At 42.4% G+C, this 26,166-nt stretch overlaps 3 protein-coding genes across 4 annotated transcripts in view; 2 read left to right on the top strand and 1 right to left on the bottom strand.

Annotated features, from left to right (window-relative positions):
* Window positions 1-1,149: 1,149 nt before the first annotated feature.
* Window positions 1,150-15,076, bottom strand: KIN (Kin17 DNA and RNA binding protein; the record flags this gene model as incomplete). 2 transcript variants are annotated; one of them, XM_079549815.1, is made up of 13 exons in its annotated part: window positions 1,150-1,212; window positions 2,403-2,503; window positions 4,078-4,177; window positions 5,161-5,229; window positions 5,472-5,522; window positions 6,000-6,123; window positions 8,755-8,812; window positions 9,090-9,138; window positions 10,487-10,668; window positions 11,643-11,765; window positions 11,885-11,928; window positions 12,872-12,966; window positions 14,963-15,076. In XM_079549815.1, 13 exons carry the CDS (start codon window positions 15,074-15,076, stop codon window positions 1,150-1,152), a joined length of 1,173 nt encoding a protein of 390 aa, XP_079405941.1. The 2 variants fall into 2 exon arrangements, with proteins under 2 accessions (XP_079405941.1, XP_079405942.1); XM_079549816.1 differs by having other exon boundaries at window positions 6,000-6,120.
* Window positions 15,077-15,218: 142 nt separating this feature from the next.
* Window positions 15,219-19,959, top strand: ATP5F1C (ATP synthase F1 subunit gamma; the record flags this gene model as incomplete). The annotated part of the gene is made up of 8 exons (XM_079545982.1): window positions 15,219-15,262; window positions 15,824-15,858; window positions 16,600-16,731; window positions 17,395-17,599; window positions 17,828-17,971; window positions 18,383-18,447; window positions 19,002-19,157; window positions 19,859-19,959. The coding sequence occupies 8 exons, from the start codon at window positions 15,219-15,221 to the stop codon at window positions 19,957-19,959; spliced, it is 882 nt and encodes a 293-aa protein (XP_079402108.1).
* Window positions 19,960-23,537: 3,578 nt separating this feature from the next.
* Window positions 23,538-26,166, top strand: part of TAF3 (TATA-box binding protein associated factor 3) — a gene marked incomplete at both ends in the record, with an annotated part of 111,536 nt that continues 108,907 nt past the window's right edge. Inside the window, one exon of the mRNA XM_079549740.1 lies at window positions 23,538-23,703. Within this exon, the coding sequence (XP_079405866.1) occupies window positions 23,538-23,703 (166 nt within the window). The remainder of the gene's footprint in view (window positions 23,704-26,166) is intronic.

The raw sequence follows: 26,166 nt of genomic DNA, 5'->3' as shown, positions 1-26,166 counted from the left end.
TTTTCTTTATGAAAAAAATGCAGTCTTTTGAAAGGCACAGGATTATCAGTTTTCTTGCCATCAAATTCCAGACACACACAATAATAACCAAAGGCAGTCTGAACCACAGGTGATGGTCTGTTTTTGCTTGGGAAAACTTGCACCTTTCTTTTACAAAAATAAGGCAGTTACACCAGTTGGCCATTTTACTGTGCTGTTCAGTGGACATAAAAGAACAGAGCGCTGTTTAAAAGACTGGTTAGGAAAGCTCTGGCCTAAGATAAGTTTATGTTTATTCCTGAACATTCCTTGAAAATAAAATACTGTATAAAATGTGACATTTTTTAAAAAATTAAAAAGTAATGTTACTCATTTAGCATCCACAGCAGCGCAGGGGAAAACAATGGAGCTATGGACAAGGGAAAATGCTCTGGAAAACCAGAACAGCAATTGCCAGTTCATATCTGCACAGACTTAGGCAGGAATGCTAGAAGCCCCACAAGTAACATCCATCTTGGAGCCCATAAGCAGATAAATTGTGTATGAGCATTATCAGGAGCCCTGAGAACGAGGTGATGGAAGTCTAATTATGTGGATTCTACTACAGCTGATAAGTTAACTAAAAATAACTTGGTGACAACACTTCCTAAGGCAGACCCTTCTTACAAAATCCAGGAGAAGAATCCCTGTTACCTTCTGCTATTCTCTTAATCCTTTCCCTTGTTCCTCCTGCCAGAACTCAGTTTTGGCTGCAAATTGAGAAGTCTGCTGTTTAAAATCCATTGGCCTCAACTCACATTGCCTGCCTCAAGCAGCTGTTGTGGACAGTTCTCTGCCCTACAAAACTTCACACATACTTCAGTAAAGAAAATACTCCAACTTGCAGCTGCTGTATTTTGCAAAATGAGACTGAAAAATTATTTAAAAACTTTGAGAAAGGATCAGATGGAGTATTTCCACCATTAAGATTTCCACAAACATTTTATGTAACAAATCTATAGTGATCTTTAAATAAATTCAATTTGCTCTTGGTTATTCTCTATATACATTATAGATACATATACACACAAAGTTAAAACCCTGACATAGCCGAGTCTCCTGTGTCTGCCCACAAGAAGCCAGAAAGATGGTTTGAGGAACCCAAATCTTCTCTGATCCATAATGAGCACCTCAGGCAAGTTTGGAAATGTCTTCATACTGGATCCCTTCAACTCGGCGTCCTTTCAAAGGCCCCTGGAAAAGAACAGATTGTAAAAAGTAAAATCAAAACCCAAACTTGTTCGTTGCATTTTCCAATAGAGAACTTAAAGTAACATAGCTGAAGGGGCTGTACCAAATCTTGCCACATTTAGCATTTTCTAAGGAGCAGGAGTGAAGTGAACAGTACTAGATATCTCAGGCATTAGCAGTATTACAGTGCTGTGCACAGTAAAAGCACAACAGCTAATTTTCTGTTTAAGAGTTCTGTCCAAAAGCCACATACAAGTGCACGCTGCCTATTGTACAGGGGATACGTAGCAGAATGCTTTCAAAAAACTACAGAATTTTGTGTTCTGGGTGGTTTTTACTGTTTTTCATTTATAGATTTGGAGTTCATGTCGAAGGAGGTAACCTCTATATCTAAGTGCATCAAAACGAGAGAAAAAAGAGCCTTGCTTTCAAGACCAACGTATCATGAGCCTTGGCTCCAATCAAAACTCCTTCTGTGTTTAGGATACCTCCACAATCTCTCCTCAAATAAATTCTCTGAGTTTCTGTAGCTCTTCTTTGAATGGAATCCTAAGAGAGCCTCTCCCCAGCAAGCTGTGTTTGAGAGATTTGTCTTCAAGACAGCACTCTCCCTACTTATACCAGAGGATTTAAAGACAATTTTGCAGAGCAAAAAAAGCCACAGACACGAAGGTGTTCATATGGACCAATTTTAGCCCAGAGAAAGGTGAGACAAACAAAACAAACAAATACAGAAACTAACAAAAAACACCCAAACCACCAATGTAATTGTTAGTTACAAACACGACAATGGGTAAGAATATAGAGCCTTATGTTCAGTCTAGTAAAGGGAGGAGAAAAATCACCTCATGCATTTTTCACTTTTTTTACCTTCCCACAAAATAGTGCAACTACAGCTATATTCAAAATAAACACACAGAATATTTTGCTAGTCTCTTTCAAGTTAAAAACTCGCCAGATTCAGCATCTTGGCGTATTTCAAGAGGCAAACAGCACAGCACTAGTCTGCAGTGGAGAACAAGCAACTGTTTTCCTGCTGGTTGGAAATAAGTGGCTGAGAACAGCATTTTGTACTATAAATCCCACCTGTAAAACAGGATTAATGGTAGCATCTTTCTTTGTGAAAGCTCTCCAGCATACAGATGAAAAGTGCTGTATGCAAAATAGATCTTCCAGTTCTTTTTTATACTTACAGAGTCAATGATGATTGTTGCTGAAAATTTCTTCTCATTGATAGATTCCAAGATGCCTTCGTTTCCCCTGTAACCACCATTTAATACCATAACTTTCTTGCCTGAAATGAGAAATAGGAAAAAGTTCCTTTGATGGAGTTGTGTTCAACTTCAATGACAGCTGAGGGAGAAGTTTCTCTTCAAGCCCCCAGCAAGTGATTCCCAGCTCTGCCTCACACCCTGCCCACTTACAAAGTACAATGAAGTTTACTCTCTACACTCCAGGCTATGCTGGCACTACAGCAGAAGCCACTCAAACTACATCAGGGAAAAATCATAGAATCGTAGAATGGTTTGGGTTGGAAGAGACCTTTAAGATCATCCAGTTCCAACCCCCCTGCTACAGGCAGGGATACTTCCCTCTAGATCAGGGTGCTCAAAGCCCCACGCAGCCTGACCTTGAGTGCTTCCAGAGAGGGGGCATCCACAACCTTGCTGGGCATCCTGTTCCAGTGCCTCAAAACCCTCACAGTAAAGAATTTCTTCCTAATATTTACTCTAAATCTGCACTCTTCCAGTTTAAAGCAATATCCCCTCACTCTACCTGCCCTTACAAAAGGTCCCTCCCCAGCTCCCCTGTTGGCCCCCCTCAGCTACTGGAAGGCTGCTATGAGTTCCCCTTGGAGCCTTCTCCAGGCTGAAGAGCCCCAGCTCTCTCAGCCTGTCCAAACTCGCTGAGGTTGCACTCGATCCCACTGTCCACCCTGCACTGATCCCTGAGGAGTGCCACTCATCACCAGTCTCCACATGGACATTCAGCCACTGACTGCACCTCTCTGAGCAGCCGTTCAGCCAATTCCTTATCCAGTGAGTGGCCCACCCATCAAATCCATTTTCCTCCAATTTGGCTCCCAGGATGGCGTGTGGGACAGTGTCAAAGAAGTCAAAGTTACTTCCCTCATGTCCTATTCCATATACTAATTGCTCAGTGCGCTTTCTTTCTTTCTTCTGTCTCACCTGGGCAATTTCTGTAGGGCATCAATTCTAGTGTAAGTGTGGGCAAAGCTCACCTGTACTGTTGTGCCTCCATCAACTGGCTATTCACCAGCTGAAGATGCAGAATGGAGCACATCTGATGAAAAATCTCAAGATCCTACATCTCCTTTCTCTCTGTGCTGACAGTGCTCTGCTTACTGCTACCCTGAATGTTCCCTGAAATGCTGATCAGATGCTACTCAGAAACCTTAGCATGCTACAATCAAAGAAATACAAGGGAATCAAACAAGAGTTATGTTTTGCCAAGTACCTACAGCTATTTGAGGCATGATTTGGAAGGAAGACACAGGATAAACATGACTAAGAGCTACGGAGTGCTCCCTGAGAGGCTTCCTGGCAGCTGAAGAGAGATGCTTTCATGTAGTCAAATGAATTGAATCATGAAGCACTTCTATTTTCTTAGAAGATAATATTCTTACAAGAAGAGACTGTGCAGACTCAAAGAAGAAACAATGCAATTTTTCCCCAGAAAGTAACCAGAATATAGATGGTGAGTGACCAGGTTATGAAATGCTGTCCCAAGAACAACACAGCTACTGTTAAGGTCGTTTCAAGTGGATGTTTTACAGCTTAAAAGAACTTAAATTTAAGTTATGCTATGACAGCTAAGCTGAAAAATAAAGAACACAAACAGCCATACCTGGTGCTGGTATTACAGTTTCCAGATGTGTCTGATCAAGCTTCAGTTTGTCTCCAGAATCAATCATTTTCACAACTGCTGTATATTTGTCAATCACCTCCTATTGTAAAAGGTAGAGGCCAATCAGTGACTATAATATAAAAAATAATTCTCTAAATTTACATGTTCAAAATTAACAAGTCAGGAATACACTTGAACGCTTTCAAAAGCAATGAGGACTTCTGAGCTGCCCTAAAGGCATCCAGTCTCCACAAAGTGCTGGCTGACCCTACTCTGAAGTTCAGGCTAGATTAAGGGGGCTCTTCTTAAAAATCAATGACTGATCTTCCTTGTAAACTAAGACCACTAATGTTATTAGTGTTGTCTGGAGGTTTTGTCAACCTTCAGATCAGTTATCTTAGCTATCCTCTCAAATTCAGAGAGCAAATTAGAGGCTTCTTTCCCTCATGGGAGGATAAACTAGCTTGAAATCACACAGGGAGAACTGGAATAAGGCCTCTCAATGAGGAAAAATGTCACTGATCATCTTTGCACCTAGCATGTCCAACCTCCCAGATTTACAGCTCAGTGAAAGACAGCCACTAGAACTCATAACCTGCTCAGATACTTGCCAAAAAAAGCTGTGATTTTGGGTTCTATACACTGCTGTCAGTCATTCAAAACACACCTAGATGTTGTCTTCTGCACTCTTGCCAGAGACTGTTGAGCCTTGGACTACCTGGTACAACATCATTTCACTGGCAGTGGCTAAAAGAAACCACATCTAAACTACAGAACAAGGCTTACAGACTGAAGATTTTGTACACAAACAGGATCTTGCTCAAAGGCAGTAAGCAGCACAAAGATTTGTGCAACATTGACTAGTCTCAAATTAAAATACAACTGCACTGCTCTTGGTCACGTCACACTGAAAAAATGATTATTACTCATTATGGATATGTTAATAGGATAAGCTGCACAGGACAAAAACAGACACACAAAAAAAGTCCCAGTAAAGTTACATCACAGCTCCTTTCAGTGTAGACTTAAGGCTGAGCACAATTCTGACTCTGGAAGTCATCTGCTTCCATTTGCACACTTTACCTTAACAACTGCCTTCTTCTTGTGATACTTCTCTCCAAGCTTCTTTGTGACAATTTTTACAATGATTTCCTAGACAATTTGAAAGGAAGAAAAAAAAGATTAACATTCTAAAATACACAAGCGACTACACAGTGATTACATGCTGAAGTCACTCTAACCCCAACCACCAGATGAAGTAATTTTTCACATTTGGCAGCTTGGAAAATGAGTGAAATAAGCTTGGGATCTGCTTCAGGATCTTTGCATAACTCAATCACTAGCAACTGCAGACTGCAGAATTGGTTGTATATCACAACTTCTGAGATACTTACTGGCTGCAACCAGTAGTCTGTTCGAGATGTTCTTTTCTTCTCTTCTTCAATCTACAGAACAACAAATAAGTATCATTTATTTTCTCCCTTCACTGCAGCCTTCCCATGCCTTCAAAAATCTGAACAAATTCTCCAGAACCCATATGAGGGTTGAGGGAAAAAACCAAGAAGGGTAGGTCAGGGTGTGTTTTCTGCACAGAAATCAATCTGGTAAGATCTAGGAATCCATGATAAAATGATGGGAGATTTACGTTTATTTTTGTCAAGTGATTCTAGGTATTTTCTTTTCTTTCAAAATCTGTATTCCTTTACTTCCAACATTTGGACTAGTCAAGGTTAATAGACACAGATGAGCAGCAGAAACCAATTTTAAATGGGAAGTGATATAATTTTGTCCAGAAAGATATGAAAGTCTGAATTGCACAAGAACTGGAGGTCTGAGATTGTTTCAAAGGGAAGCCCTGGAAAAGCAGACTGACTGCCACAGGCATGGGATTATAAAGACAGAAATCCTTGCACAATTGTTACCTCCATAATCTCATCCAGTGCAGATTTCTTCTTTTTCTCTTTGGACTGACCAGAGCTATGAGCTGATTCTTTTCTTTTAACTGCTCCTTCTGCCATCTTCAGTGCACTTGGTCCAAGGATGCTGCTAGAAAAGCAAGACGGCGTTGTCACAGCAGACCTCAAATTGTCTTCTCTACCAAGATGCATTTGAAGAACTGGTTGTACAAAAAGGCCTGCTGATCTATTTGATTTCAGTTGTACAAATCACCTTCCAGACCTCACATGGTACCTTTTTTAGGAGTGTGCTTTGCAGCTAGAACTGATTTCCTTGAGGTGTAAATTCCATGCCCACTGATGCTTGCTGCCATCAGTCCAGCAGAACAAAAACAATCTAATGGTCAGTTCATCAGTGCAAAAGCTAAGAGCTGACTGGGGACTTGAGTTAAACGCTAGAGACAAAAAAAAGTCTGCACATAAGATTTTCAAGTTTGTTTTAAATATTTGAATCAAAATGAGCAATCCTGTAGCTTTAGAGAAACTGAGAACTGAGCAAGTCTCCAACATAGCTGAGACCTGGAAATCCTCCCACACCCAGAAAATAAACATTACCTTCACCATCACATACAAATCAGGCAAATAGCCCATGAGTTACAAAAGGAAAGAGCAATTAGTACAAAACTTACATCTTAGGGATTGGGGAACACCTGGGTAAAGCGAGAACTGTCTGAAGGCAGTCTGAGTTTGCCAATTTTTATAAAAGCCATACAGATGCAGTAAAAATTGTAGGTGTTTTCTCATCCAGAAAGTTGAAGAAGGCTGCTGTGAGGTAATTTTATGAAGGCCTTAGAATGATTGTCATGTTCTGACTGTGTTCTGTGGTGAGGATTTTGGATATGCTAGTGAAGGGAGATGTATAATGGGAGTGAGTTACAAAAAGGGCAATAGAAACAAACGTGAGAGGAAAATAATTGTATTTCAGAGGAAGGCACGATAATGTCTGTACAGAGTTCCAGAAGAAATCACACATCCAGCAACAAATACATAAATAAAATCTCATAAATGACATACTTAAAGCCTGGCATTAAAGAAGATGACACTAAAGAAAGAAAACAGATACCTGTGAGGTTACCAAGGGACTCCCAGGTGTCAGTACTAAAATGAATCTTACTTAACATATGCATTAGGGACCCTGAGACAAAGACAACCAGCACAGCTCAGGTATGTAATCAGTACAGAGGACACAAGAAAGAACTGGGCACAAGAAAGGACTGGTTTACCTTGAAATCTGTGGTTTACAGAAAACAAAACTAAACAGCATATTATGCAAGCTCACATACTTTAGAAAAGTTTACTCTGATTAGATTCTATCTACAGGGAACTCATCACTGTCTAAGATCAGCAACAGCAGAGAAGGGTCTGACTATAATGACAACTAATAATGTGGACCAACTATGAAAGAGTCAAACTCAACCCTAGCAGTCACATCCTATGGTCTCTTTGTCCAAATTTCTGCACCCTGATCAAGAAATGCAAGAGGGAATCCTGGCCAGGATTCTGCAACACCTGCAGTGAGCAGAGAGGTTGGGAAACAAGGAAACCCTGCAACACGCTGCACCATGTGGTATCAGGTTGAACTCAAACAAGCCATATAATAACAGCCATAGCCAATGTGTCTCAGAGAGGCAGAACACACTTTTACACTGACATTGGGGAGCAGTTTCCATATACGACACTGAAGTGACTCCAGAACCACCAGTGAAGGAAAAACCACAGGCTGGTCACTTTAGTGTGAGGCAGATATCCAAAGTTTGCTTCTACACTACCATTACAAATTTTACACACAAGTATCTATCGTAGGCTACGAAGAAGTTGGACCTCAATACATGATCCCACATTCAGACAAATTTTTGCAAGCACCTTAAAAAATAGATCTAAGTATTCCTCACTGAAACCAGTCAAGTGAGTGCCTGTGCTAAGTTCAGGCTCATCTTAAGCGCAACTCAAAGCTCAGGAATAATTTACAAGTATTCCTCAAAGCCTGAAATCTGTCTCTCTTATTGCAAAGAACTACTTTATTGTCTCGTTTTCTGCCTGGCATACATCCCATCAGATATCTTATCTAAAAGCTAAGCTTGTGATGAGAAGCAAGCTTTCACTTTACTTGCAATGCATTTAATTACAATATTGCCTTACAAGAAAAGATGTACTACTCATCAAACAGTTTCACTGACTTCTGTAAGTGTTGTTTGCATTATTGATCCCCTTTTCCTGTGTTGCTTGTGGTTATATGACAATTAAATTCATGAGCTTTGCAAAGATTGACATCAGGTAGATTCAGCTCCTTTAAGGATGATCAGAGAAAATATTACCTCCAATTAGACAAACCTTTTAGGAACTGAAATTAAAAAGTCATGAATATCCATTCACAGAAGGCAGCTGGGACTTGATGACTTCAGTTAGATCTCCTATCCTCCCTTTCACTTACCTATCTCTTCCCAGAGGAAACTATCACTGCCTATTCATTGCTGGGCATCTGTCATGTATGAACCATACAGAATTCAAGAAGGCTCCTCACAACAAATATTTAAGATATAAACATTCATCCATTTAAAATACAAGAGGAACCACATCTAGGACATCACCTAGGATCTCCTCCTGAATAACATGATAGGATGAGACAGTAGACTACAAATATTGCAGGATAAGATACATCTTCCTTCACATACAAATACCACTGACATGAAAAGTAAGAGTTACCTTCAAACAATTTTCTCACCTGGTTTTTGAAGATGCTGCTACTGAAGTACTTGCTCCTTTATTTAAATTAAATGCAACTTTAAAAAAAAAAAAAAAAAAAGATGCTACAATTTAACAATCTGATAATGGAGAAGATTGTACATTTAAAAATACTATTTTACGTTATGGTTCAGCTTTCAAAATAAACTATTTCAAAAATGGCAAGAAATTCTCTGCCTTTTCCTATTTTCAGTGCTTTCTGAAACTCGCCTCAAAGCACTCTATGAAACACTGAGCAAACTTTAGCACATATTTCATTTTAATCATGAAATCAGCTTCAGCTCAAGAAAACAGCATGTATCAAAAGCTGGTTACCTTTTTCTTCTTCATTTTCTCTGTTCAGTTCAGTATAGACTGGCTCCTCCTGCCAAAAGAAAACTTAATAGATCTCAAGAGCAAAACAGATAGCTGAGCCAGGATAACATTTTTCAGTGATCACTGATTGCCTGGATTTTATTGACGACAGTAAGATTATTTAATAACTGTAATATTCAGTCTGGCTTGATTTATAAGATTATAAATTGAAAACAGTTTCTCATTATAGGCTCCTGTGCAAAATTATCTAATTAACACTCTCTACAGAGATGCTGTCTGTACTTGTTTAATTTCAGCATCAAAGGAAAGTGGCCTTACTGCAAGTTTTCTCATTTTGAACAAGCATGATTAGACTGGTTTTTGGACAAACTGATAATCTAAAAAAGGAAAAATCATGGAATCTTTCCAAATTTTTAGTACCAAAGGCTCAGACCATTTAAATTTCAATTAGTTTTAAATTAAGAAAAAGATAATAGTTTACAACAGCATTTAAATGTATCTATCAATACCCAGAATCAAATGGGAGGTCCCAATCCCAGGCAACAACGTGCATGGAAGTCAAGGGATAATGCCAAAGAAGTTCTCAAATTCCTTGTCAGGACTACCAGAATAAAAGCTTTTCATGTGGGGATTTAATTATTTCAGCTTTCCTGGTAATCTTAGCCTCCCTACCATACTTGTTATTTGCAGCCCTAAAAGTTTGAGAAATATGATAAATGAGGACACCATTGGTTACTGCTTAGCCTCCTATCTTGAATTCAGTATTTTAAAATTGCTAGGAAAACTAACACTCATTTAGTAGAAAAGTAAGCCAGGTACGAAGCAACTCCAAGTCTTCCTCCAGAGTAAGTTATCATCTTTCATAAATGCTTAACAGAAAATTCAGAACGAAAGTGAAGTAATGTGGTGATTTAGGCAGGGGAGAAGACGGACTAAATCAAACTCTGAAATGGCTAGGACTAGATACAGACAGTCATGAGGAACAGTTCCAGTAAGTTTCAAGACAGCATAAAACCTAACAGGAGCTGAAACCTCTGCTTTCCTTTTCTGAAACTGATTCCAAAGAGGACCCTGATGTTTATCTGCTGTAAAAAGCATCGGGTTGGTTATTTGAGGAAAAGTAACAAGCAGCAATTTCAACTGAAACAAGGTAGGCAAAGCAGGCATGAGAATTACCTGTGAGAAGAATACTCCTCAGTTTAGAAACAACCAACCATGCAGCCACACATACCCACTGTTCCCCAGTTTGAACTAGCAATCAGCTCGCAACCCACTGCATGAAGATTACTCATCACCTTCTAGCTGGCTGCAATGGAAACAGTAGTGGAAAGACCATAGGAGCATTAACTTAATTGAGAGGACTTTTGAGCTGAAGGTTGATATATAACTTTCCTCACCAGTTCTTTCCCCTCCAAACCTCTTCTAACTTGCTGTTCAATGAATTTCGCTGTTTTTTCTTCATCATCAAGGTCTTGTTTCTTCTTTCTTTCTTGTTCTTGTTGCCTGCGAATGGTCTCTGGGTCCCTGTCAATGTACTGGATATACCAGCCTTTTGGAGTCTCATCAACCTTACAAAGACCTAAAGACCCAACACAAGACAAAATAAAATTAATACTAACAAAAACAAGAAAGTAACGAAGAAAACATCAAGATAGATCATTTTCCCAGGCCACATTCACTGCAAGAACCTAAAAACTTTAGCAGATGTACCTTTACAATGTATCTCTTACCAGACTTCTAAAATAGACTTTAAATTACCTTTAGTAACCATTTATACCCTTCAGCTGGCTGGTTGTATTTGGAAATGGGCCAAAACATGTAGCAACAGTGGATGGAACATTTGGTACCACTTTCCTTATTGATGAAAATATTTCCTTCCCATTGTTTCAACAAGGAAGAAAATAGCACTCTAACATATATAAACACTGCATAGTAATAGCATCAAACTATAGAAAACTTTACTGTGCTACATTATTGTTACTGGCGCTCATTAGAGTGAGTTTTCAAACACTCTATGACTCATTAATGTATCCTGTAGCACACAGGCAATTGCAACCAATTTAAACCTTACACAGCACTGTGGTATGACATAACCCCTGCTCCTCCCCTGGAACACAAAACTGCAGATCTCAGATTTGAACCCTTTCATTAGGACAGAAATGAAAACAAAATACTACTTCTTGTCACCACAAATATGAAGGGATTCTGCAGTTGTAAGAAATGTCCTACCATAGTTTATACTTTTTAAATGACAACTGTTGGAAGTTGACTTAGAATTCAACAACAGATACAGTAACTACAGGTAAAACAAGGAAAGGTTTGTAAGTGATGCATTTATCCCAGATCTCTGCCACTTTTCATAATGAAATCCCATTGTTTAGAAATGGGATTTCCTTAGAAATCTATTTGGACATGTGTTAACATATATGCAGGAGGGAAGGGTAAGGGAAAAAAGGAAACAGGAGAATTAACATAAATGCTTACTGATTACTCATCAGCAACACAATTACCTAATAGTTTTAAAATGCCATAACCCAGAACAACAGTATTTACCTTCTCTCCCCAACCATTTTGTAAAATCAGTCAGTGTCTCCCACTGTGTTGCATTCATGTGGATGTGTTCTCGGTGACTGATATATTCATTGTACACGATATTATTGTGGACTCTCTTTGTTCCTAAAACAGAGTTATCATTAAATGTAAGTAAGGGACCCAGGAGAAACCTACCAAAACTTCTTGCACAAAACCAAAAGGCATTAAAAGCAAAAAAAAAAGAAAAACAGTAAAATATTTACCAAATCGTCTCCTGAGCAGCTCTAGGAAATCATTTCGGAATTCCCTTAGGGGATATAAAGAAAAGTATCTTAACAAAACTTATACAATTACAAAGAAATGTTCTACTGTCAATAATAATGAAATATCTGCAGCACAAACAGGAGTATTCTTTTGAACAGAGCACGGGGAAACTCAGACACCTGTTTCCCATCTTCAGTAATACAGCGTGAAGTGCAGTCTGTACACACAAAGAAACACAGTATGGTACATGCACATACAAGTTTAATCTTCCAAAGGATAATACCCTTTCAAAGGGATAAAATGGGAAGAATGAACTCTAAACACTTCCCACTAATTGCTGGTATTTCATTACCAGGCATCTCCCAAGGTTGACAAACACTGACACAAAACACGAGGCAGAACAAAGGGAAGCAGTGGTAGACTGGGTAGATGGATCACTCATCTCCCTGCTAATTCAATGGCTTAAAGATAAAGCCTCCCTTCAGACTCACACTGAAGACAGTTCCAGTCAGCCCTGCTGTCAGGTAGGTCAGGTGGACAAAGGGATCAGGGGAACAGTGGGACTCTACTCATTCTGCTGACTTCTTATCTCCATGTGATGGTTCTTTAGCTGTTTGTAATTCTGCAGCTCTGACAGTCACTCAGCTGAGACACAGCAGTGACATACTTCATAGTGAAGAGCAAATTAAAACAGGACTCAGACATGGAATAAAATTATCAAATTTGGGATAAAAAGAAGAATCTGAGGTAAAAATTGCCACATTTGGGGTTAAAAAAAGTTAAATGAGGTAAAACTGTCAAATTTTAAACATCACGGCTCCCTTAAACCTACATGCTTTCAAAAGCAAACTTTTCACATAGCCACTATATAAAACAGCTGACATTAAAATTCATCAGAATAAAGCATCTTCAATGGGACATAACAGGGCTTTAGAGGTACAGCCATGCAGATCTGACACATGGATAAGAATATATAGCAAACTTACTCAGAAAAGTAGTTCAAGAATTGCTGAGGATTTTCAGAAGCCAGCAGTAATTGCCTTTGGTGAGATTCAGACATGCAATGACATTTGAAGCCATTCTAGAAAATAAAGATAAATATTTTATCTGCCTTTGTCTCAATTTGCAACACACAGCTTTAGAAGTAACATAAAATGATGTTTTCTAAGTGAAATCTCTTGGAGGCTTCACACAAAACACTCTAACCCAACCACAGTCTAGCAGCACAGGTTGGCTATTCCTCCTGACTGGGACATAACAGAAGTCCTCTTGCTCCCTTGTGGAACGGGGTAGATGTGGCACCACCTGCTGCATGCAGGACCATCTATTCAGGTACACATGCAAAACAAGTGGAAATTCTTGCTGATTCCCTATCTGGCCAATACTGACATCATACGTAATGAGAGGATGGCATCCTAGGAGTGGCCAAGCTATGGATTACAAAAGCTTGGCCACCTCTGATACAGGGACAAAGTCATAATAGCTTTGCAAAATGTACTCAGATGTTGGAGGTTTGGCCATATCCTTTTTTTTTCTTTTTTTTAATCTAATATAATACTCTCTCATCATAACATAATTAAATTTACAGCAAACTTCTTTCCATGGGATCCCCACACCGCTACGAAAAGATGTGGCTGTAAAGGTATGATGCTTTGTTGCTGTAATCTCTGAGAAAAGATTTAATCTCTTCGGGAGAAAGGAAAAGGGCAGCAGATGAAGAACACAAATAAAATCCCTTGGAAGTCACATTTCTCTTCTAAAAGCACATTAAAAGCTTTATTCACGTAGAATGAAAAACCAGAAGCACAGTTATCCCACGTGGAGGTACTCCTGGAGCACAGCTCTGGTGAAAATAAGAAGGAATAGGACCCTCATAATTCCATGGGCATCTGGGTTCAAGTGAACAGAGAAGTGAAAACAAGGGGAAGCATCACAGAAAACCATCTCTTAACAGGAGAAGCTGGGAAGAAACAGAATCAGAAGGACGGAAAAGAGACCTTGCTGTGCTCCAGACATGCAAGCCCTGGGGCATGCCCCAGAACCCACCTTGTTCCCAGGAGAAATCACAACTGCCCCAAACTCCCGATGGAATAATTCCTAACCCTGCTGCCCTTTCAAGGCTGATCAGTCATCCCAGTGGGATTGAACATCCCTGGAGAAAGCTCAGGACCATCATACTTTCTCCAAAACACTTCTACAGGAGTGGGATTCTAGTGGAATATATAGAATTATAGAATGGTCTGGGTTGAAAAGGACCTCAAAGATCATCTAGTTTCAGCCCCTGTGCCCTGCCCCAGGTGGTTGGGAAGCCCTCAGGTCCCACTCAGCTCTTCCCATCGTATATGAGGGATCAGGAATACCCCAAGGAAGCATGAGAGTCCTCTCCAATGCTGCCTGAAAGCAAATCGCTGGTCTCAGACCTCCAGAATGTGAGGTCTGGATGCATCCTTGAAGTCAGAGGCCTTACAGAGGGATCTGGACAGGCTGGATGGATGAGCTGAGACCAATAGGATGAGTGTTAACAAGACCAAGAGCTGGGTGCTGCACTTGGCTCATACCCACCCCACACAGTATGCTTGGCACACATTACCTCCCCTACAAAGACAGGCTGAGGGAGCTGAGCTTGTTCAGCCTGGAGAAAAGAAGGCTGCTGGGTAACCTCATTGCAGCCTTTCGTACTTAAAGGGAGCCTACAAACAGGAAGGGAACCAACTCTTGGAAAGGGTAGATAACTGCAGGACAAGGGGAAATGGTTTGAGGTCGAGGGAGGGAAGATTTAGGTTGGATATCAGGGGGAAGGAAGCTCTTTACAGAGAGAGTGAGGTGCTGGAACAGGCTGCCCAGAGAGGCTGTGGATGCCCTGTCCCTAGAACTGTTCAAGGCCAGGTTGGATGGGGCCCTGGGCAGCCTGGTCCAGTATTAAATGTGGAGGTTGGTGGCCCTGGCTGTGGCGGGGGGTTGAAGATTCACGATCCTTGAGGTCTCTTCCAGCCCTGGCCATTCTGTCATTACGGAGGACCCCAACGCCGGGGACCGCGCGCCAAACACCGCGCCGCTCCGCGCCCCGCCAGCCTCACCTCATCGCGGCACTGCTTCTGGCACATCTGGCAGTACCAGCGCAGCTTCTGCAACCCTTTGGATTTGATGCGGTTAGCGATAGCCTTCGGGCTGAGGAAATCCGACTTCCCCATGGCTCTCTCCCACCTCCCTTCACCCCTTACTTTCTCGTTCCCGGATGCGGCGGAGCGCCCTCGGAAGCAATACCCGCGGCGCTGCGCGCATGCGCGGGGCGAGCGCGCTGACCTTCAGCGGAGCTGTGCTGCAGGCGCCGCCATGTTCACGCGGAGCTCCGCCGTCCTGCTGTACCAGCCGCAATGGTAACGGACGGAGCCCCGAGCGGGCTGGGGCTGTGCCGGGTCGTGCCTGCGAGGGGTTGGGGGCCTCCGTTCGTGGAGGAGCGGGGGGAGGCGGTGAGGTGGAGGGCTCTCCGTCCTTTTCCGCTTTGCGGGCCCGTGGCTGAGCGGTCAGGATGGTTGGAGGTGGCGATGGGCGCTGAGGGGAAGGGCGCTGTGTGGCGTTCGGGGCTGAGCGGGTGAGGGAGCGGAGAGCCGTGCGGGTGGCTGGCGCTGCAAGGACGTCCTGGTGGGTGCTGGGAGCCCCGCTGCGTCGTTGTTTTAATCGTCTAAAAAGAAAAAAACAACTGTGTTCTTCTAGGGATCTTGCCCTTCTGATGCCCTGCTTTGTTTTCCCTGTATTTGTCAGTCACACGGGCACAAGGGGGAGTGTGAAAGCTTTGTTACAAGGCCTGGTGTGAAGTGTCCCTACTAAGAAATGGGTGTTCCTACGTGTTCCTCTCTCTGAAGAGATCTGACCTTGACTGGTGTTTGTTTGCTGGAGAGCTGATGATCTCTCCTAATTTCTCCTGCTTTCCCTTCCAGGGGCCAAGTCAGGAACATGGCAACTCTGAAAGACAGTAAGTGTGCTTTTGCCTGCTTTTTACAGAAGGGAAATGTATGGAAGTGTTAGGTTTAAGCATGATTTCGCTTGGCTTCTGTTGGATGAAGTGATTGTTGTGGAGTGTAACACTGCCATATGAGCCTCTGGCACTTGTATGAAACAAGTGTCCTTCATAAAATTCTCCCCTTTGGGGCAAATTCTTTACTGTGAGAGTGGAGAGGTGCTGGAACAGGCTGCCCAGAGAGGTTGTGGATGCCCTGTCCCTGGAGGTGTTCAAGGCCAGGTTGGATGGGGAGCTTTATTGGGACACAGCCTAAACAGAGGACAACGTTTATTTTGTCTATAGCACTAGGACTGGTTTTGCTATGTTTTGCTTTTCCTTCCTTTTTCATCCAGGAAAAGCTGACAATATACCTCAAATTATATATTCGAGAAATAAGTAGAAGAAAATAGTAGAATAGTAGGGAAGAGAATAGCAAATGGATCTTACGTTGAGGTAAATATTAAATAAAATTCATGGTGAGAAAAATGTATTGTAAAGATGCATTTGGGTTATTGTAAAGATACACGTGTACAGTTTTGCTGGTGTTAGTACTAACAGCATATCTTACATCTGTGCATCACTTGCTTATTTATATCTTCCTTGAGGAACTTCAGGAGAGATTTCTGGATAGCTGTTGCTTATGTTTTATTCTTGTTTTCAACCTTGTGCGCTCAATATAGCCCAATTTTGACCTTCAGCTTTTAACCTTGTTAGTTACCAGGCGTTTGAAGTCCATCAAGAACATTCAGAAAATTACGAAGTCCATGAAGATGGTTTCTGCAGCAAAGTATGCAAGAGCTGAGAGGGAGCTGAAGCCTGCTAGAGTGTACGGAACAGGAGCACTGGGTGAGCGAAGGCTCTTGCACTGTGTGGTGTGGAAATAAAGGAGGGATGCTTTTATGGTGTTGACTTCTAACCTCTTAGCGTATTTTTTTCATAAGAATTTGTATCCTGGGCCACTGTTAACCTTGAGTATTCCTAATAAGTAGTTGATGAAAAGTTATTTGTAAGAGTGCTGATGTGAAATTAATTATCGTGTCTGATATTTTTTCTTTAGCTTCTTGTGGTTGCATGGATGTAGTTTTAAACATAAAAGCAACATCAATTTTGACCTGTTTCTTTCTGTTATTCATGAAACTGTTGGATTTCTGTGGCGTAAGGTAGTAATGTTTAAAGATGCTGCCAAACCTTCTTTGAAATGCTTGAACTGCACATGCTTCTCAAACACTGCACTTGCAGTCAGTGTCATTATTTAGTTGAAGTTCATTATAATACCTGATGCAGAGATGCAAGTGGCTTGGAATTACTTCTTTATCACTTCAGGTCTGCTAGCCTTCAAACTTGAATGATTGTGAGGGGGATAAAAATTCATCTGGCTGTGATTTGAAACCCTTTGGAAATTATTTATTGAATTTGAAGTTAGTCAAAGATGTCTTGATAGGACAAATTTGCTTCCTGGCACCCTTGAATATCTTGCCCATCTTGTTTTGTTGGTTTTTTTTTACTCAGCACTGTATGAGAAAGCAGAAATTAAGGCACCCGAGGACAAGAAGAAGCACCTCCTTATCGGTGTGTCCTCTGATCGAGGTCTGTGTGGTGCTATCCATACATCTATTGCTAAAACCTTGAAGAATGAGATTACCAACCTCTCCAATGCAGGGAAGGAAGTGATGGTGGTTGGTGTAGGCGACAAGATTAGAGGCCTACTTCAAAGGTAAAAACAAAAAAACAAACAAACAAAAAAAAACACCTCTCCTTTTGTCATTCTGGAGTTCTGGTCTATCATAATTTAACTGAGGTTAAAGTTTCTCCAAGATTCTAGTTCAGCGAAATGCTTTGTTCTTGAACACTAGCAGTTACTGCTGCTGCTTGCCTCTTGGTGCTACATATTTGTACATTAGAGCACCAACTTGCTGCTGACACAAATTTCACGTTACTGCAGGACGCATGGCAATTACCTCCTGATGACATTCAAAGAAGTGGGGCGGAGACCTCCTAGCTTTGGAGATGCTTCAATCATTGCTTCAGAGTTATTAAACTCTGGGTATGAATTTGATGAAGGCTCTGTCATCTACAATCGGTTCAGGTAAGAGTAAACTGAAGCTGCACTAGGGAGATGTTGAATAGAAGATTTGAAAACAGCATATTGGTTGAATTAAGTAAAATGTGAAAACTGAGTCTGTGTTCAGATTTTCTTGAAAAGTCAGTGCATTTTCTTATTATATGTGAAGAACATGTTTGCTGTGGGTAGTTTTAATAGATATGGTTGAAATTCTTTTTCTGTGGTGTTTCTAAGCTTGCTTTCTATAGTGTGTGCTGTTGTATTTACAGTCAGTACATTATTATATCCTTAGGGTATTTGATATCTCTTCATGAGGAGCATAACGAGACTTGGAGGAATTGGAAGGCCAGAAGTTGTCGGTGTTCTAATTTGCTATTAAGTGCTCAATTTAGGTTCTTCAGTCAAACCAACACTATTATGCTATTTCTTATTCAGATCTGTCATCTCCTACAAGACTGATGAAAAACCTATCTACTCTTTTGAAACAGTTGCTGGTTCTGGTAAGCAGTGAACTAGAAAACAGTAGATAGGTGAAGTAATAAATCACAGGGAAGATATTCTGCATCTGGGAATATGTATTGTCATTATTGTGCATGTATCACAAGTTTAAAAGATGTAGTCCAGAGCTGACACATCGCGGGGCTGTGGGGAAGGAGAGCTTGTACTAATTTTGAGCTTTTCTCTCAGTCAAGAATTATGCCTGTGCAAAATTGTTGCTTCTGATGTTTTCAGCAATGAGTGGCTTCTTCTCAATAAAAGCACCTCACGTGGTTTGTGCAGCATTGTACAGCAGCATTAAATATAATATATCAATAATGCCTTTGGCCCTGGTCAGGATCTGAATTTCCTAGTCTTTAAACTTAATTAAAACACACAAAATACATTATCTCTCTGGTATTTAACATTTTATGATAGTACTCCGAAGGCAGCGTGGAGGGATTTGTCACCATGTACTAAGTGGGAAAAAAAAGTAACTTACTGTTTTCTATATGACATTGTATGGTTATAATTAGCACAGCCTGCAGTTCTGACTCTGCTCATTCATATTTTTCAGAAAGCCTGAGCATCTACGATGACATTGATGCTGATGTGCTGAGAAACTACCAGGAATTTACACTAGCAAATATTCTGTACTACTCCCTGAAAGAATCTACCACCAGTGAGCAGAGCGCTAGGATGACTGCTATGGACAACGCAAGCAAAAATGCTTGTAAGTCTACTCTGGATTTTCTAGGATTTCAACTACTGATGTCTTTCTTGTTGTTGGTCTGCAGATTTTGATTTCTTGCAAGCTGAGTATATGCTAGTATACCTTGTAAAGTGTCCAAACTGAGTGCACTGCAGTGAATACATGGTTGGTATTGGTGGGCTAGTAGTGTTTAATGTGGCATAGTGATACGACTTCAGTTTCAAGAAGATAGTGATGCATAAAAAATGCTGGTGGCTGAATGAAGCTTATGTGCTATGCAGTAGGGTTACCTGGAACTGTAAGTGTGGGTCTCTGCTGATCCCTGTATCTTGAATGTAGTGGTAAAGTCTCCATTAAAAAATATTAAGTGAAAAATGGCTCCATTTGCCAGAACAGAACTTGAAGGAAATACTGTGGTTATTGAGGGACATTAACAGTGCAAGAAACATTATTGGAATTTAAAAATGAATAACGTTCTACCCATGGTATTTACTAGTCTGGCTGTTTTTCAGATGCTTAATTCTGATGCCTCAAGCTAAATTATCTTCTTCTTAGATTGTCTGTCAGTAGTATTATCTGTAGGGAAAACTGAAAAGTGCAGTAAGCTGTTTGATCATTCACATGGATCCACAAGTCTGTGTGGTATTCTCTTCATAGAACTTCCTTTACTTGAATTTGAATGCTCATTATATGCTTAAATTCCAACTTTAATTTTTCCCTAGCTGAGATGATCGACAAACTGACTTTGACATTCAACCGTACCCGTCAAGCTGTTATTACTAAGGAGCTTATTGAGATCATCTCTGGTGCTGCTGCTCTGTGAGTACCTGTATACACATGAAACAGGAGTGGTTGCAATGTCGTGTAATGCTTGTGCCCTCCTTCAGGCAGGTTAATGGGGAACGTTAAGGCATTTAAAAAGCAGGACAATGCATGGCATGTCTCCCATCCTTTTTTAGTTTGTGGCAGTTTACTAACAAGTGTGAAGTTGGACCAGATATTCTTTAAAAACTGGTTGATTATATCCTCAGCTTTGACACATGCCCTTGACTGAGCAGGGAGAGCGTTTTCTCCTTATTTGTTTTGAGTAGATATCCCATCTGCTCCTTTTACCTGGGTTCTTCATACTCTGCTCAGACAGCCCAGTTCATTGCTGTAGAACAGTTTTGGATGTGGAGAGAGCAATTCTGGTGACTGAAATGCCTTTGCAGAAATCAGTCTGTGATAGTGTGCAGGAGTTTGGGGTTGAAAGGAGAAATATAGCTGGTATCAATGGATTCTGGAAATATGTATGATAAATGTTGAAGCTGAGTATATTGCTTCGTTTCCTGAGAATGAAGTTTTGCAACTGTGTGTTCTGTAGGTTACAAAATGTGCGGGCTTAGACCACAATTTGTAACCTCATGTAGATAATGTGCATTCTATCTAACAGTTAAAAATGTGCTGTACTCAAAGATGTAAATATGTGTGATACTATTCTGTACATTTACAAAATGTCTGGAATACATAACATGTTGCAGTTATGAGCTGTATTATGCTCCTCACAATGCAGTTACAAATACGTGCATAGTTCTGCCTTAATTTGCATGAGTTACTTCTTAACCTGCTTGTTCTGTTTTTTTTTCTTCATAACATCTTAACCAGGAATTAATCAGCAAAAGAGGTTTGGCCAAATCCAAGAGGTAAAGTTATGGAATAGAAACTAGATTGTCTGTATGCATCCATTTTTAAGTGCAGTCTTGAAATCAGATGAGGAAGTCGGAACTCAGCAATAGTGGTCAGACACAATTTCTTCTTCCCACATTTAGGAAATGGCCATTGCTTTCAGTTTGGACAGATTCAAGCACCAGTAAATCTTAAACAAAATATGTCCGTGATAGAGTGCATCTGCATTTGACAGTTTTCTGTGACTTTTTTATTCTCTGAGTTACTGGATTCATTTGAAAGTATTGCTTCATTTTTTCGTAGTGCCCTGGCATTGGGCTGTGACCTTAAAAATGTCTATTCGTAAAACACTACACCTGAAAAAAAGTTTGTAACAAAATAAGCATTTAAAGTTTCAGATAAAAGTAGTCTTGAGAGAGAGTTGGAGGGGAGGAGGGAGTAGGGAAGAATGAATTGTTAAAGCACTTAAAATCAGAGGTGATGCATTTTAAAAAGAAGCATTGATTGAAAGATTTTAATTTGCTTCAATTTTCCTTACAGGTGAAGAATAATTCTGAGCGTATGATTGAACTTGCCTGTGTTCGTTAATAAGACTGCTCTGCTATTTTGTGAAGAAGTGGCAAAGCCCCAGAAATATCTGTACATTCTTACAATAAACTCCTTCATGAAACACGTTATTGGTTGTCGATACATCTGGGTTTGACTTGGTTACTCTTTGAAATGTAGGTTGTTTTTAAGGCTGTGCTCTGAATTTTATAATTCCTGGCACAGAAAGCATGCCAGCAGGAGCTTCTTTTGAAGAGTGAAAGATATTCTGTCTTCATTGTGTTATCACTGTTTAAAAGTGGTGGTTTGTTGCATATGTTGTCCTTGTGCTGAAGAGGAGAATGGAGAATAATCTTTCTCAATCATGCAGTCGGAACGCTTATCTACCTTACTTGAACACAACACTACAACTGTTTCTAGAAGTTTGCATTCCAAAATGAACAAGACAGAAATGGAAAGAAAATGGATATGGCAATAAACATCAAAGCCATCTGTGAGTTTGACCCCCGAGACAGGTATAAGCAGCCCCCTGCTTACTCAAGCTGCTCTTGATTTGAGTTGTATGCCTAAGTCAAGCGGGCCTGGAAACATAAGCATCAAGTGCTGCTGAATCAGTGCAATTCCTCATTCGCAGCCATGAGCCTGAAATTCCTTAAGCACAATTTTATTTAGAACACTTAAATCAAGCATTTGATTTTACAGAAATTCAGATGCTTTGGCCCTAATGTTCTCTGACTTTGGAGTTGCTGTGGCAGATACAGCAATTGCTCACATCAAAGTTTCTGTACTAACGATACATTAAATACTTCTTTGGGGAATCTAAGGAATAGCATGCCTACAGGGAAGTTATTTCCAAGTTCTTGAACCTTAATTCTGTTAATGATACTTAATACAGTTACAAAAAGGGCCTGTGTATTTGCAGGTTTTTAGAATACTCAAATGTTTCTAAGATTTGGAGGCCAGCATTCCTTAGAGCTTGTCAATGGAGTGAAAAGAGTGAGCAAAGAACACACATCTGTGCTAAGCAGTGATGAATTGCAGGATGTTGCCATGGGTCCAGCTCCCTGCTCTGCAGCAGACTTCGGATGGGACTGATCCAAAAGACTGGACTGTTGATTGACTAATCGGCACTCTCAAGAAGCTAACTAGTCAACTAACCAACTTCTAATAAAACACCACTCTTACTTAGTTCTGTCCTCTTTCCAGTTACACACAATGACTGAGTTACACCATGGCAGTTGCAATACTGGCGTACATACACCCATTAGTGCATGACGTGTTGCTCCTCTCTGCCTGCTGCACCACTAAATAACTATCTCATTTCTGTTTCTGGATCCTCCAAATATCCATACACACTTCTTCCAATTTTGCTCTCTGTTCCCAAAGATGGTGTTTTTAACATGGTTACCAAGGCAATCTTAGTCTTACATGCAGTTATTCATATCCTTGCCTGCACAGAGGTACCCATGCAAGGTTCTACTCCTCAAAAGATCCCCAAACTCACCTTGAATTATTTAGCTCATCCCGGGGCGTTTTGCTCACTTCCTACTGCAGGCTCTGGCACTGGAGGAAGTACTGAAATTGGAAAGGGGAGGAATGTAATCTAATAAATCAACTTTTTTTTTTTTTTCTTCAAGGGAGTAATATCCTCTATCAGTCTAAAATCAATTTTGTTTCCAAGTGTCTTAAATCAAGCTCCTTCCCGTGTCCTTGAGAAGCCTCTTTGCTATCAAAGGATTATCTCCATCGGCTTCCTCTCAGATCCGCGTTCCTCACAGCACGGGAATGCTGCAGCTTGCACGTAAGTGCGGGGAGTTGCCCTAAATTTAACGGTATGCAGCGTGCCTGCATACTGCAACTGCTGTGCCTCGTGGTGCTCCGTGTAGCGAGTCTGCACGCGAGCAACGAGGAGGAGGAACACGGCGGCCTTACAGCGCAGCTCCCAACGAAGCCCACTCCACAACCGCCCGCTCTGAGGACAGCTCAGCGCCGCGCCCCGCCCCGCCCCGCCCCTCCGTCCCCGCGGCGGCTCCGCTCGATGCGATCGGCGTTGGAGCGCCGTTGCCTGGCGCTGGGCGGGGCGAAGCGCGGCGCCAAGATGGCGGCGGCGGCGGCGGGCCCTGCGTGAGCCTCCCGCGGCCCTCCCGGCCCAGGGCGGGCGCGGGCGAAGCGGAGCCGAGCCCAGCCGGCATGTGCGAGACGTACTCGCGGTGGCTGCTGCGGGTATCGGTGGCGCAGATCTGTCAGGCGTTGGGCTGGGATTCGGTGCAGGTTTCGGCCTGCGATCTCCTCACCGATGTGCTGCAGCGGTACCTGCAGGGATTGGGCCGGGGCTGCCACCGCTACTGCGAGCTTTGTGAGTGAGAGCGTGCGGGTGTAGGAGAGATACTTTGCAGGCGTTGGGATGTGGAGTGGGAGGCCGCAGGGCGATGATGGGGGCTATAGGGCTAGGAGCAGCGCTGTGGGGTCACAGGAAAGGCAGCTCTGGGTTTAGAGGCTGTAGGGTGTTGGGAGCTGTGGGAATTAAAGCAGTTCTTTGGGGGTGTAGAAAGGGCAGCTCTTGGCTTAGAGGCTGTGGGACACTGCTGAGGGCGATTGGAAGGCAAGCAATGTGGGGGGCTGTAACAGTAGGCTTATGTGAGAGGCAGATGTGTGATTACAGAATCACAGAATGGCGAGGGTTGGAAGAGACCTCAAGGATCGTGAATCTCCAACCCCCCGCCACAGCCAGGGCCACCAACCTCCACATTTAAAACCAGACCAGGCTGCCCAGGGCCCCATCCAATCTGGCCTTGAGCCCTTCTAGGGACAGGGCATCCACAGCCTCTCTGGGCAGCCTGTTCCAGCACCTCACCACTCTCATAGTAAAGAATTTCCCCCTGACATCCAACCTAAATCTTCCCTCCCTCAACTTCAAACCATTTCCCCTTGTCCTGCAGTTATCTACCCTTTCCAAGAGTTGGTTCCCTTCCTATTTGTAGGCTCCCTTTAGGTATTGAAAGGCTGCAATGGGGTCACCCTGCAGCCTTCTTTTCTCCAGGCTGAACAAGCTCAGCTCCCTCAGTCTGTCTTTGTAGGAGAGGTGCTCCAATTCCCTGATCATCTTTGTGGCTCTCATCTGGACCCTCTCCAACAGCTTTTTGTCTTTCTTGTACTGGGGTCTCCAGACTGGACACAGTACTCTGGATGGGGCCTTACAAGAGCAGAGTAGAGGGGAATGATTGGATGCTCAGGGGTAGTGCTGGGGGCTGTGGGGAGGAATTCTGTACAGTGGTGTTGGGAGGTGTGAGAGTAGGAGCAATGCTTAAGAGCATAGGAAGAGCAGCTGTGAGTTTGGATGCTATAGGACAATGCTGGGGGCTATAAAAATCAGAGCATAAGGAGTGTTGGGAGCTGTAGGGCTAGGGGTAATTGTTTGGGGGCACAGGTAGAGGGTATGTGTGGTTGGAGGCTATAAGGTAGTAATGGGGGCCATGGGATGGGAAACTGTTAGGTAGTAATGAGGGCCACAGGATTAGGAGCAAAACTTTGGGGTCACAGGATGGGCAGTTGTGAGTTTGGAGGCTGTAGGGCAGTGCTGAGGGCTGTAGAGATAGGAACAGTACTTTGAGATCACAGTAAGGGCAGCTGTGGAGCTGGAAGCTGTGGGCCTGTTCTGAGGGCTCTGAGTAGGAAAGCCGTAGGGCAGTGTTGAGGGCTATGGGATAAGGAGCAATGCTTTAGAAGAGCAGCTATGGTATGGGGCAGTGCAAGAGGCCGTGGGGAGGAAAGCTGTAGGATGGTGTTTGGGTGTAAGAGGGTGTGAGAAATTTTATGGGGGCACAAAAGCAGGTATGCAGTTGGAGGCTGAGAGCTAGCACTGGGAGATGTGAGGAGGAAGGTTTTAGGGCAGTATTGGGACTGTGGGAGTATAAGCAATACTTTGGGGGGCATAGGAAAAGCAGATGTGCAGTTGGAGGCCAAGAGGCAGTGCTTGGGGATGTGAGGAGGAAGACTGTAGGCCAGAGTTTTTGTGTATGGGAGTAGGAGTAATACTTTGGAGGTATTAAAAGGGCAGCTGTAGAGTGGAAGGCTGTAGGGGGCAGTGCTAGGGACTGTGGGCTAGAAGGGACACTTTGGGTCATAGAAGGGCTGACTGTGGGGTTGGAAGAAGTGGGGCAGTGCTGAGGGTTGTGAATAGGAAAGCTGTAAGACAGCACTGGGGGCTGTACTTAGCAGTGCTTAGGAGGGGCAGCTGCAAGGAGCCATGGAGAGGAAAGCATTCAGACAGTGTTTGGGACTATAGGTTTTAGGGGCAATGCTTTGGGGGCATTAGAAGGGCAGCTGTGGGGTGAGAGGTTATAGGGCAGTGTTGGGGGACTGCTGGGCTAGGAACAGTACTTTGGGGCATAGAAAGGATGGCTGTGGGGTTGGAGGCTGTAGGGCAGTGCTGGGGGTTGGGAAGCTGTAGGAGAGTGATAGATCCGTAGGGCTAGTAGTGGTACTTTAGGGTCACAGGAAGGGCAACTGTGTTTGGAGGCTGTGGGATATGGAGAGTAATGCTGTAGGGCAGTATTGGGAGCTATGAGGATAGAAGCAATAATTTGGGGGAATAGGTGGATGTCCTGTGAGGTACTTCTGCGTGTTGAGTGTCTGGGGAGTTGGTCTTTGGGCAACTGAGAGGTGAGGGGATGGAAGAAGTCAGGCTGTGGGCTAGTGGGAGATGGGCAAGGAGTTGGGACTATAGAACTGTAGATGTAGGGGTAATTAAGCTTTGAAGTAGCAAGGAGATGGGGCTGCTGCCTCCTTTTCTCTGTCTGCATTGTGTAGGATTGGTGTG

The sequence above is a fragment of the Tetrao urogallus genome (assembly GCF_951394365.1).
Source record: "Tetrao urogallus genome assembly, chromosome: 1".
Lineage (NCBI taxonomy): Eukaryota > Metazoa > Chordata > Aves > Galliformes > Phasianidae > Tetrao > Tetrao urogallus.
This window is presented reverse-complemented; position numbering and strand designations above follow the sequence as displayed.